This window comes from Capra hircus, chromosome 29 (assembly GCF_001704415.2).
Source record: "Capra hircus breed San Clemente chromosome 29, ASM170441v1, whole genome shotgun sequence".
Taxonomy (NCBI): Eukaryota; Metazoa; Chordata; class Mammalia; order Artiodactyla; family Bovidae; genus Capra; species Capra hircus.
The window spans coordinates 5,699,174-5,712,883 of NC_030836.1; the positions used below are offsets into that span (position 1 = coordinate 5,699,174).

Consider the following 13,710-nt stretch of genomic DNA (forward strand, 5'->3'; position numbering starts at 1 on the left):
TCCCAGAGGGGCAGGAGTTGCTGCTGCTGCTGCTGAGCCGCTTCAGTCATGTCCAACTCTGTGCGACCTCATAGACGGCAGCCCACCAGGCTCCTCTGTCCCTGGGATTTTCCAGGCAAAAGTACTGGAGTGCAGTGCCATTGCCTTCTCCAAGGCAGGAGTTAGGAGACAGCAATTAACTGATAGAGTCAGGATGGGTGTGGTTACCATTATGCGCAGCTTGTCTGGACCCATGGTCAGAACGGACTCACCTGGTGAGACCTCTGGAGCTAACTCACTGACCATGGTACTCTTAGGACTCAAATAGACGGGCAGCCTAGAGAGTCGTACTTGGTTTGTACGAATGAAAACTCAAGGATTTGCAAACAAAGGTATGGCCCGAGTCATCTGCGGAGGGAGTCACAACCCTTCATCCATTTCCTAGATCTCAGTCGGTTCATAGATTCTGAACCCTTTGATAAAGTGATGGTCAAGTGCCTTTGAGGAAAAAAATAGCCTTTTACATGTCAAAAATTAAATTGTAAAATGATCCTCTTACCCCATAACCATTTGACAGGGTGACTGTGCATGGGTGAAAGAGAAATATTCAACTTTGAGGGAACTAAACGTTAACTCTAAGGTGACCCCATTTTCTGAGGAACCAAAAACCTTATTACAGTAAACTTATAGGAAGGTCTTATAGGAAGTTAATAGGGTTTTGGCTTTTGTCTCTGTCACCATAGGCCAGTGGGTCTTTGAATCCACACTAATTTCAGAATGCATAAATTAAATAAATATACTTAGCCACTGTCAGAATCTTATCCATATATTAACAATATATCCCCCCTTTTTGAGTTATTTTTTCTTAATTTGCTCTTGGTGTTTTGTACTTTTAGGTGAAAAAACGAACATTTCTCCTGTCTTATTGTTAGTCTTAAATTTACCTCTTCATTCATGCCGTTGTTTCTTCTTTAATAGGTAGACTCCATTCTTTTTGTATTTGCATAAAAATTGTTAAAGTGTGTGTGCTTGAAGACGGTCACCCCAAGTCCATACCTCATTAACCAGAACAAGGACTTGACCAGCTTACTTCTCTCTGTATAATTTCCTTTCTAAGGAGAAGGATGCCTTTGGGAACTATTCCTGGATTTTTGTGATGTAGTAAAGGGGGTGAGTAAAAAATGACTAGACAGGTGACAGAGAAGAATTTTCATGGAGGGGATTGAGTTTCATTTTTAAAACACGAGCAAGAGGAAGAAGAAGCAACGGGGAATTGAGTGAAGAAAGGAAAGATAGGAGAGGCTCGGGGAAATGAAACAAGTACCAAGTTTTCCTAACAGGAGAATGCAAGCTAGGGACTCTTGGGAGATAAACTTTGCCTTACGGTACAGAATGGGATATACAGTGTAAAAGAGCTTACGATGTTTGGGGACACTCAGAATGCACCTCAGTCTTCTTCACCTCATGGATTCATGGTTAGTTTTTGAGCAATTCTGTAAAATTAGAATAGCCTTATTAAGTGTTGATGAATAGCTTGACACAATGCACAAAGACCAGACCACCTGGATCCTAGTTATTATAAAGTCACTTTTTTTCTTGACATTGATCATCTACTGTACTTTCTACATATTTCTGTGTTAAATTATCATTGGACATAAAATAATAAATAACTTCAGAATTAGATGTTGATTCATCCAGAAACTTGAGTGTTTTCGTGTGTTCAGTGAAATCATTATGGCTTTCAGGATGGATGGTAAAATATAAACATTTTGTTCTAGTTACATTTTCATCACCAACTTTCTTGAAAAAGACAAATTTAATATATACTTTAAAATTAATCATTATCTTTTCTTAGCTTACTACTGTTGAAATGAGTTACTGTGTTTCATGATAAAGGACAAAACCACTCTATAAGAGTGTTCAGGGACTTCCCTGGTGAACCAGTGGTTAAGGCTTCATCTTCCAGTGCAGGGGTTGTGGGTTCAATCCCTGGTCAGGGAGCCGACCTAACCTAGCACATGCCTCAGGGCCAAAAGACAAATATAAAACAGAACAATATTGTAACAATTTCAATAAAGCCTTAAAAACTGGTCCACATGAAAAAAATCTTTAAAAAAGTGTTCCGGCTACTCTCTACATTAGAGTGTTTAATTTCTATTTCCTATACATTTTCCATATCAATCTAATTATAATTTTATGCATTTTCCACTGGCACGTGAACGCTTGATGGTTATATGCATCTTAGGGACTACAGCATGGGGCATGGTGCAGCTGGCTAGTATACCATGTGACCTGAAAGGCCGCTTGCTTATCTCTCCCACCATCAGATTACTTGATATTACTTGTCACAGGATATGTGTGTTTGAGGGCATATCTGAAAACATGTCTTCTTAACAGTGAGCACCTGTACTGCAATGAAGGTTACATTAGTTACATTGCCTCTGGAAAGGGAATGGCTTGCTTTGGCTTATCCATCTCACCCAGTAGTAGCCAAGAGCATGGCAGAGGCTCTAAGTACAAGGGACTTCCTCGGTGGCTCAGAAGTAAACAATCTGCCTGCAATGCGGGAAATGCAGGAGATGCTGGTTCCATCCCTGGATGCGGGAGATACCGCAGAGAAAGGACTGGCAACCCGCTCCAGTATTCTTGCTTGGAGAATTCCATGGACAGAGCAGCCTGGAGGGCTACAGTCCCTGGAGCCGGAAAGAGTCAGACACAACTGAGCAACTAACACTGTGTACAAAGTGGAAGACTGTCAAGCCCACCTGGTGCGGTTGGGTTCTCCAGAAACAGACTCGGAGAAGTAATTTGTGAAGTAACGTGCTTATTAGGGATCAACACCTGTGAAAGGAAGAAGACGGCAGTGGGATTGAGTGGAGAAAGAAACCGAACACCGTGTAGTCTCCACAAACCCTCAGCCAGAGTGGTGGGAAGCTCTGCAGTGAATACTGCCCGTCAGCGTAGCCTGTGTACAGCTCAGCCACCCCAGCCTTCTTCAGTCCCTGGCTCCAAGCTGTTTGGTAAAAAACATTTCCTTTGTACCTGAAGCTGACTTGGATGTAACTGATAGCTGGAGGCTACCAGCTGACTCTGTTTTTTTCTTTTCCTTTTTTTTTTTTTTTTTTTGTTTGTTGCAGTGATAGGGAGAAGACTTTTTCTTCCCCCTGGTTCCAGGGGTATATTTGCGTACTATTTTGTTGTTATGCAAAATTTTGTCACATTTGTTCCTTTTTGCACGTTGGGGAGGATTGCAGATTCCTTATTTTCCACCAAAAGGAAAATGAAGAATTTGAGTCACATTAAGTGTACAAATAATTGAAATTAGGATTGGAAAAATTATTTTTTCTTGTCTTTGTTTACGAGTAAATATGTACATTGTCTCATGATTGGTCGTCCAGGGAACCCAAATTGCTGTAGCTGTGTGCAGCATGTCATACAAGCCTGGTCTCCTCAGAATTCCTTTGTTGATTGAATGAGAGAAAGAAAGTGTGGGTGAAAGGCTACAAAAGCTTGTGTTAATTAAGATATGTCCCCCGCTGGTAGAAAATCATGATCAGACATTATCACATCATTAGTCAGCTCATCAAAATACCACTTTGCAGAAAATCCTCCAGTTCTTTTCAGTGGCTTTAATGAAATTGTTCTAAGAAGCCCTGTGAAGGAACTAAGCTCTGGTTTTTGGATAATTGCCATTTTCTTAAGAAATAGACTTTGGGCCTACTGAGAAAGCAGCTCAGCTGGTATGATATTTTGCTCCAAGGGAAGAAGTATTATTTTAAAATTTTTGCTATTTAAGCAAGGCAACATCAGTTTATTTTTGTCTTTTCCTTAGCATTAGATAAATGATGGAATACTAATTAAACAGTTTAAATCTAGGAGACTAAAGAAGCATCAATGTAAGCATTAGAAATGATTTTTCATATACTTGGACTTTTCTGAGGACAACTATCATTTATTTTTATTCTCATAAAGAAAAATTGTCACCATACTTTTATGGGAAAAAGTTAATTATTCACATTTAGAATTTATACATATAGTGATGAAAATAGAAATTTTAAAAGAATAATTTTCAGGTACTGTGGATATTTTCTGTTTGTGTGTATGTGAATTTTTTTGACCTAATTACTCAAGGATCTGCATGTTCACTTGGTATCCCTTACAATTACGATACTCAGATTAAAGGATGCTTCAGATATAGGAATGTTGACTGTAGACTTCATAATTTGGGCAGCTTTATAAATGATCTCTTATAGGCAGCTTTTGTTGTGTATCTAGGGTGGTGGTTTTTTATTTTTTTCATTCTATTAATATAATGTCATCTCCAGACATGTTCTTCCAGATTTATAATCAAATGGGCTTTGTGCTTATGTAAACAAGGATAATCTATAGCTGTTTTATATTATGCTTGTTTTGTATTAATTATGTTTTGTCTTTGCATTTAAATCAGCTTGGGAATCACTCAGGAAACTTTAACTTATATTAATTTTTAGCACCCAAGAATATGTCATACTTAATATTGTTATTTGATTGAACAATTCTTCACTTGATGTGTAAAGTTCATGTCTGCTATTGGGTTTTGGTCTTATTTTTCAGGACCTATTTTGGAAAAGGCAAACTTGGAGGGCAAAAAACACTGCAAATCTTTCATTAAGTGGGATGCTACATAAACTGGGTAGTAGTCTGAAAAGCAAGGGTCATGTCATCAGAAAAATTTAGTAGTCATTTCATTGAAATAAACACTGCTTCTGTTGATAAAGATGACAGCTTATCAGTTAATGATAGAATTTGATTTTAAAAACTATAAACTCAAAGAGTAAGTGTACCTGAAGGAGAAAAATAAAGTATGCTTTCTTGGATCTGTGGTCTATAGGGTTATAGCCGCTTCTGTTTGAGTTTTCTTAGCTCTTCCCCAAGTGTATTATAAGAATTGTCAGAGCAATGGAAACAAAATGCAGAGTACAAGCCATATCTGATTCCATATATTTTAATAAATATGAAGATATAATCCACATCCGGCTTCTCAGCCATACTTGGTAACCACTGCTCATGATGTTTACAAATGTTTATTCATTGCTCACAAAGGTTTATCATCCTGTTGTTCTTCAGTAGCCTAGAAACATTGACTGTCTTCAATTGTCGATTTTAAGCACTTTGTTGAAATTACTCACCTTCAGTTAGTGATGGATTTACTGCAGTGTCGAGTTTCAGCTTTGTACTCTGTCTCAGCCTGATGATGTGACTCTGTCAAGGCTAGAGGACAGGTCCCCTGGCTTTTTACGGTTGATCAACCATGACCAGTGGAGCTCTTCTAAAAAACATGATTAACCTGAACAAACAATTTCATGTATCCAGTAAAAACAGAAATTCGAAATAGCCTTCCAACTAATTTATATCCAGCAGCTTAATATATATCAAGTAATGTTCTATATCCTGGTGGTACAATACCCATCTACTAGGAGGGGGTTGATCAGTCAGTCACCTCAGTCGCTCACTCGTGTCTGACTCTTTACAACCCCATGGACTGCAGCAGGCCCGGCTTCCCTGTCCATCACCAACTCCCGGAGCTTGCTCAAACTCATGTCCATTGAGTCAGTCATGCAATCCAACCATCTCTTTCTTTGTCATCCCCTTCTCCTCCTGCCTTCATTCTTTCCCGGCATCAGCGTCTTTTCCAATGAGTCAATTCTTTGCATCAGGTGGCCAAAGCTTGGAGTTTCAGCTTCAGCATGAGTCCTTCCAATGAATATTCAGGACTGATTCCCTTTATGATTGACTGGTTTGATTTCCTTGCAGACCAAGGGACTCTTAAGAGTCTTCTCCAACACCACAGTACAAAAGCGTCAATTCTTAGGCACTCAGCTTTCTTTATGGTCCAACTCTCACATCCATACAGGACTACTGGAAAAATCATAGCTTTGACTGGACGAACATTTGTTGGCAAAGATATGTCTCTGCTTTTTAATATGCTGTCTAGGTTGGTCATAGCTTTTCTTCCAGAGCAAGTGTCTTTAAATTTCAAGGGTGGATAGACAAATATACATACTAATAAAAATGTAATGTGATAGATTCCATGAGCATGTAAGCACAGAGTGTCCTATGAGTACCTAGTAGGGCCATCTATTCCAGATTTGGCAGAAAGAGAGAAAGAAAGAGGAGGGGTCAAGGAAGCCTTCCCTAGGAATGACTCTAGAGATAATTACCATCTAATCCTAGAAATGTGGGATCAGTATTAGAGTGACAGGTTACTCTATCAATACAGATAGCTTTTTGTTGTAACTGTTTAAGATGGAACTGAGGAATCTTCTTTTCTCTGCACTCTTTCATTTCCTTTTCTTTTCTGTTTCCTGTCGCACTTTCTCTCTACTTGTCTTTTTCTCTTCCTCTTTCTTTTCCTCCCTTTCTCTCTCTTTCCTTTATTATGAATTCATGAGCACAAAACTATATTAATCACATTCTTGGTTCATAACCCAATGTCATCATTGGATAATTCCTGGCTCTCATTCATTCACTGATTTATGATGCTATAACAAATACATATGGCACTATTAACAATTGCATACACTTATCTTTTTGCTTTCTCCTATTTCTTCCCCTTACTCCTCCTAAAATGTAATCATTATCCCAAATTGGGTATATTATACCTTTTTGCCCAGATTTTCCAGGTTTGCTCTGTTGGGCAACATACCCAAACAACACACTGCTTAGTTATTTTTAACTCAAAAAATAATATTCTTCTATGTGTAATCTGCTGATATTATTTTTCACTCAAGATCCTACTAATATTATTTACTGTGTTTTTATTTGTAACTGAATTCATTGTCTTACTTCAAAGAATATATATTCCATTGTGTGAATATGCTACAAATTATCCTTTCTCCTGTTTGTAGACAATTGAGTTGTTTCCATTTATGGTGTTCTGAACAGAGCTACCAAGAATGTTCTTTTTCTTGCTGTCTGAGACATATTTGAAAGTTTCTGCAGAATATATACCAGGCTAATATGTTATGCAAAATTTAAGCTTAAAAGATAATATCAGTTTGTTTTCCAAAACTATTGCATCAACTTGCATTTCTACCCAAAATATATAAGAGTTTATGTTGATACAGTCCTAACATTTGGTCCATGAGATTAATTCCTATCAGTTGAATGCCACATAATGTGAATGCTGTCTTACAGTGTGTGGTTAAATTCTCATATCCCAGGTTACTAATGAATTTGTACATCTCTTTGTATATTTATTGGTCATATATGTTTCCTCTAACCTTTCAATTATAAAATTTTAGTATTAGTTTATACTAATGAATACTTGCTATATTTGTATGCACAGTTGTTATGTCATTAAAGTGAAATAAAGACCTATTTTAGTACATTAAATGGTAAGTAAATTTCTAGTATAAGAAATGATGGCAAATTTAAAGAATAGGAAGTAATTTTATTTTGAAATTATTTTATGACTTTTTTCATAACTTGATGTTTATTTTTCTTTTGACAGAACGATTTCGAGACTTACTACTTCCTCCATCTAGTCAAGACTCCGAGATTCTGCCCTTCATTCAATCTAGAAATTATCCCAAGTAAGCAATAAGAGCTCCCTAGATATTGTGAAGGGAATCGGTATAATGATAGGCAAACTTTGGGAGGGCAAAACAAAAGTTTCCATTTTTAGGATTTCTGAAAAAGCCTGAATAACCTAACCTAACTAACTAGGGCATCCTTCAGCACTGTAATGTCTCAGGTTCTTCACAGTGGGGTCAGAGAAAAAAGCTTGCTGCACACGTGTCCCAGCTGTGGTTGGGAGCTGTTGCCAAGTGCAAGCCACAAGGTATCTGCATCAGTGTCTGGCTGCATTTCTTTTTGCCTGATGGTGTATCAGCAGAGTCAGATATTTTGTGAATGATCCCTCATCTGGTATCTGCATCAACAGAGTCAGGTACTTTGTGGATAGTCATTCATCAGTTTCCTGTTTTCTATATATTAACGTAACGATTTATTTATATTTAATAAGTGGTTTTTAAAATGAAACATGCTAGATATGATTTTTAAATTTTTCATATATTCTTTGCCATCTTGGTAATCCTTTCTTAAATGGGCCAAACTTTTTCTTAATATGCCTCATCTTCCCAGAGAATAAAGAAGTATCAGGTTTTTATTTTGTTTCCTCCCTAAAAGCTGATGTGTGCTGGCATCTTGATCCTTCTTGCAGAAGCTTGAAGTACCCTCTGCTTTTTGAATAATTTGACTGTCTTCACTAGCTAGTATGCAACAGGCTAGGAATCAATAAACTATTATCTGAACTAAAAAAAAAAGTCACCATGTTAAAGAATTAGAGCTTCATTTACATGTATTTAATCAAAAGTTGGACACAACTGAGCAACTTCACTTTCACTTTTCACTTTCATGCACTGGAGAAGGAAATGGCAACCCACTCCAGTGTTCTTGCCTGGAGAATCCCAGGGACGGGGGAGCCTGGTGGGCTGCCATCTATGGGGTCGCACAGAGTCGGACACGACTGAAGTGACTTAGCAGCAGCAGCAGCATGATGATGCTAAGTGATTCATTCTTTAATCAGCTTAGCAGTTTATTCAAGAATTTACTGAACTTTACCTTTAGGATAATTTTTCCCATTTACTTAGATATGATAAATTTACTGAATTCTGGTCACAAATAAATGTAGAATCTGAATTATTGCTTCATTGTTTCAGATATTAATTCAGGTTTAATCTCTAGGAATAATCTTCCAATCTCCTCCCAGTGCACATAGGGACATACATGTGCCTGGACAAACCTTGCATGGACACATTGCTCTTCATGTTCATGTTGGCAGGGAGCCTGGAGGCACCCGAAGAGGCCCCTGCACGTCCATCCGTATTTTTGCCCACAGCTACTATTTACAAAGACCAATGATGCTTGTTTTGCTGCCTCTTAGGCTTACTGTCTGCCTGATGCCGTTGTTTAAAGAGGGGGCTCACAGTGTGTTCTCAGCTGGTAATCTGTCTGCAGCTGTTTCCCTAGGTGTCCTCAGCTATATCATTTTACATGTATCTTGTTTGTTCATAGATTACTTTTCTGACAGTGATGTGATCCAGTCTACTGTTTAACAGACATCATGAGACAGCCCTTTATCAGTGTCTAACCCTTGGAGTAGATATTCTTTTTGATATCTGTAGATTAAAAGAATAAAAATCATCCATTGATGCCACACACACCATATTAGCATGCAGACTCAAACAGATTGCTTTACCTGCTGACTTGGTGGCCTGGGTGACCTGATCCTCTGTGCCTCAGTTCCACCTCTGTGAAAAGAGGAAGATAAACATATTTACCATTCAAGCATAGAACAAATATCAAATGAAGTAATGAAAAAATATTTTGAACTGAGCTTGACGCATAGTAAATACTGCATTTTAGCTGCAGTTGTTTAAAATTGCATATAAAATTACCTAGATTTATGTGTTTTCAAATACTGTAGGAAATAGACTGTTCATTTGTCTTGCAGTATAGCTTTGACATCAAGATGCTTTCATGAACCCACCCTTGTTAATATTTAGAGAAGTACAATTTGTTCAGGATTTCTAAAGTACTGCTAGATGCTGATGAGTTCAGTAGTTCAGACATGTCCGACTCTTTGCGACCCAATGGACTGCAGCATGCCAGGCTTCCTGTCCATCACCAACTCTCGGGTCCTACTCAAACTCATGTCCAATGAGTTGGTGATTGAACCAACCATCTCATCCTCTGTTGTCCCCGTCTCTTCCCGCCTTCAATCTATCCCAACATCAGGGTCTTTTTCCATAAGTCACTTCTTTGCATCAGTTCAGTTCAGTTCAGTTCAGACGCTCAGTCATGTCCGACGCTTTGCGACCCCATGAATTGCAGCATGCCAGGCCTCCCTGTCCGTCACCAACTCCTGGAGTTCACTCAGACTCACGTCCATCGAGTCAGTGATGCCATCCAGCCATCTCTTCCTCTGTCGTCCCCTTCTCCTCCTGCCCCCAATCCCTCTCAGCATCAGAGTCTTTTCAAATGAGTCAACTCTTCGCATGAGGTGAACAAAGTACTGGAGTTTCAGCTTTAGCATCATTCCCTCCAAAGAAATCCCAGGGCTGATCTCCTTCAGAATGGACTTGTTGGATCTCCTTGCAGTCCAAGGGACTCTCAAGAGTCTTCTCCAACACCATAGTTCAAAAGCATCAGTTCTTCAGTGCTCAGCTTTTTTTATAGTCCAACCAGTGGAAAAACCATAGCTTTGACTAAACTACCTTTGTCAGCAAAGTAATGTCTTTGCTTTTTAATATGCTGTCTAGTTTGGTCATAGCTTTTCTTCTAAGGAGCAAGCATCTTTTAGTCATGGCTGCAGTCACCATCTGCAGTGATTTTGGATCCCCCCAAAAAAGTCTCTCCCTGTTTCCATTGTTTCCCCATCTATTTGCCATGAAGTGATGGAACCAGATGCCATGATCTTCGTTTTCTGAATGTTGACTTTTGAGCCAACTTTTTCACTCTCCTCTTTCACTTTCATCAAGAGGCTATTTAGTTCTTCTTTGCTTTCTGCCATAAGGATGGTGTCATCTGCATATCTGAGGTTATTGATATTTCTCCCGGAAATCTTGATTCCGGCTTGTGCTTCATCCAGCCCTGCACCTCTCATGAGGTACTCTGCATATAAGTTAAATAAGCAGGGTGACAATATACAGACCCGACATACTCCTTTCCAGATTTGGAATCAATCTGTTGTTCCATGTCCAGTTCTAACTGTTGCTTCTTCACCTGCATACATATTTCTCAGGAGGCAGGTCAGGTGGTTTGGTATTCCCCTCTCTTTCAGAATTTTCCACAGTTCATTGTGATCCACACAGTCAAAGGCTTTTGAGTAGTTAATACAGCAGAAATAGATGTTTTTCTGGAACTCTCTTGCATTTTCTGTGATCCAGTGGATGTTGGCAATTTGATCTGTGGTTCCTCTGCCTTCTCTAAATCAAGCTAGAACATCTGGAATTTCACGGTTCATGTATTGTTGAAGCCTGGCTTGGAAAATTTTGAGAATTACTTTACTAGCATGTGCAATTATGCGGTGGTTTGAGCATTCTTTGGCATTGCCTTTGTTTGGGATTGGAATGAAAACTGACTTTTTCCAGTCCTGTGGCCACTCCTGATTTTTCCAGATTTCCTGGCATATTGAGTGCAGCACTTTCATAGTATCATCTTATAGGATTCGAAATAGCTCCACTGGAATTCCATCACCTCCACTCGCTCTGTGAAGTAGCCATCATAGTCAACAAAAGAGTCCAAAATGCAGTACTTGGATGCAATCTCAAAAATGACAGGATGATCTCTGTTCATTTCGAAGGCAAACCACGGAATATCACAATGAAAGTGACAGTGAAATTCACTCACTTGTCTTCAACTCTTTGCGACCCAATGGACTATACAGCCCATGAAATTCTCTAGGCCACAATACTGGAATGGTACCCTTTCCTTTCTCCCAGGGATCTTCCCAACAATATCACAGTAATGCAAGTCTATGCCCCGACAGTAATGCTGAAGAAGTTGAAGTTGAACAGTTCTTTGAAGACCTACAAGACCTTCTAGAACTAACACCCCAAAAAGATGTCCTTTTCATTGTAGGGGACTGGAATGCAAAAGTAGGAAGTCAAGAGATACCTGGAGTAACAGGTAAATTTGTCCTTGGAATACAAAACGAAGCAGGTCAAAGGCTCACAGAGTTTTGCCAAGAGAATGAGCTGGTCATAGCAAACACTCTCTTCCAACAATACAAGAGAAGACCCTTCACATGGACATCACCAGATGGTCAACACCGAAATCAGATTGATTATATTCTTTGCAGCCAAAGATGGAGAAGCTCTATACAGTCAGAAAAAGCAAAACTGGGAGCTGACTGTGGCTCAGATCATGAATTCCTTATTGCCAATTTCAGACTTAAAGTGAAGAAAGTAGGGAAAACCAGTAGACCATTCAGGTATAACCTAAATCAAATCCCTTCCTATTATACAGTGGAAGTGACAAACAGATTTAAGGGAGTAAATTTGATAGACAGAGTGCCTGAAGAACTATGGATGGAAGTTCGTGACATTGTACAGAAGTCAAGGATCAAGACCATCCCTAAGAAAATGAAATGCAAAAAGGCGAAATGGTTGTCTGAGGAGGTCCTACAAATAGCTGAGGATAGAAGAGAAGCAAAAGGCAAAGGAGAAAAGCAAAGATATATCCATTTGAATGCAGAGTTCCAAAGAATAACAAGGAGAGATAAGAAACACTTCCTCATTGATCAGTGCAAAGAAATAGAGGAAAACAATAGAATGGGAAAGTCTAGAGATCTCTTCAAGAAAATTAGAGATCCCAAGGGAACATTTCATACAAAGATGGGCACAATAAAGGACAGAAACGGTATGGACCTAATAAAAGCAGGAGATATTAAGAAGAGGTGGCAAGAATACACAGAAGTATACAAAGAAAAATCTTCATGACCCAGATAACCACGATGGTGTGATTATTCACATAGAGCCAAACATCCTGGAATGCGAAGTCAAGTGGGCTTTAGGAAGCATCTCTACAAACAAAACTAGTGGAGGTAATGGAATTCCAGTTGAGATACTGCTTGGCTGAACACTTAATGTCTTTATGAGCTTCTGTTTTCTAAACTATCAATGAAAACATGCTAATTAAAGGTTTCTGTGCCTGAATAATAATTAAATAAAAATTCTGTATTAAATATAATTCATTTATTTTAAGTTACAAAATATTAAGCATTTTCATCTTCCCATAGCTGATTAGATTTAATGTCTCCTTTGGCCGAATTCTAGCAGGTGCTAGAGGACACAGAAGGAACAGTATGATTCAGTTTGTGCTTTCCTAGGGAGCGTAGAGTTGGTCCAGATAAGGGCATAGGAATGAAAACTCTGGACATGTGAACAACACCCATGTAAAGAAGGTTGGGGTGTGGAGTTCCCTGGTGGTCCAGTGGTTAAGAATCACCTTCCAACACAGGGGGTGCAGGTTTGATCCCTGGTTGGGGAACTAAGATCCTACATGCCTCCTGGCCAAAAAACCAAAATGTAAAGAAGAAGCAAAATTGAAAGAAATTTAATAAAGACTTTTTAAAAAGTAAGAAGAATGTTGGGGTAGAAGATGAGGCAGTTGTGATAAGAGCCAATTGGTAAATACAAGTGGGCAGGGAATCTGTGTATGTCTCAGTTCAGTTCAGTCGCTTAGTTGTGTCCGACTCTTTGCGACCCCATGAATCGCAGCACGCCAGGCCTCCCTGTCTATCACCAATTCCCGGAGTTCACTCAGACTCATGTCCATCGAGTCTGTGATGCCATCCAGCCATCTCATCCTCTGTCATCCCCTTTTCCTCCTGCCCCCAATCCCTCCCAGCATCAGCGTCTTTTCCAATGAGTCAACTCTTCGCATGAGGTGGCCAAAGTACTGGAGTTTCAGCTTCAGCATCAGTCCTTCCAAAGAACACCCAGGACTGATCTTCTTTAGAATGGACTGGTTGGATCTCCTTGCAGTCCAAGGGACTCTCAAGAGTCTTCTCCAACACCTCAGTTCAAAAGCATCAATTCTCCGGTGCTCAGCTTTCTTCACAGTCCAACTCTCACATCCACACATGACCACTGGAAAAACCATAGCCTTGACTAGACAGACCTTTGTTGGCAAAGTAATGTCTCTGCTTTTTGGTCATAACTTTCCTTCCAAGGAGTAAGCGTC

The 13,710-nt window shown here is 39.3% G+C and overlaps 1 protein-coding gene across 2 annotated transcripts in view; it reads left to right on the top strand.

The window, feature by feature from the left end:
- Positions 1-13,710, top strand: part of NOX4 (NADPH oxidase 4) — a 182,335-nt gene that overhangs the window by 120,977 nt on the left and 47,648 nt on the right. For both annotated transcript variants that reach the window (XM_005699426.3, XM_018043547.1), the window contains one exon: positions 7,472-7,553. In XM_005699426.3, coding sequence (XP_005699483.2) covers positions 7,472-7,553 — 82 coding nt within the window. The remainder of the gene's footprint in view (positions 1-7,471; positions 7,554-13,710) is intronic.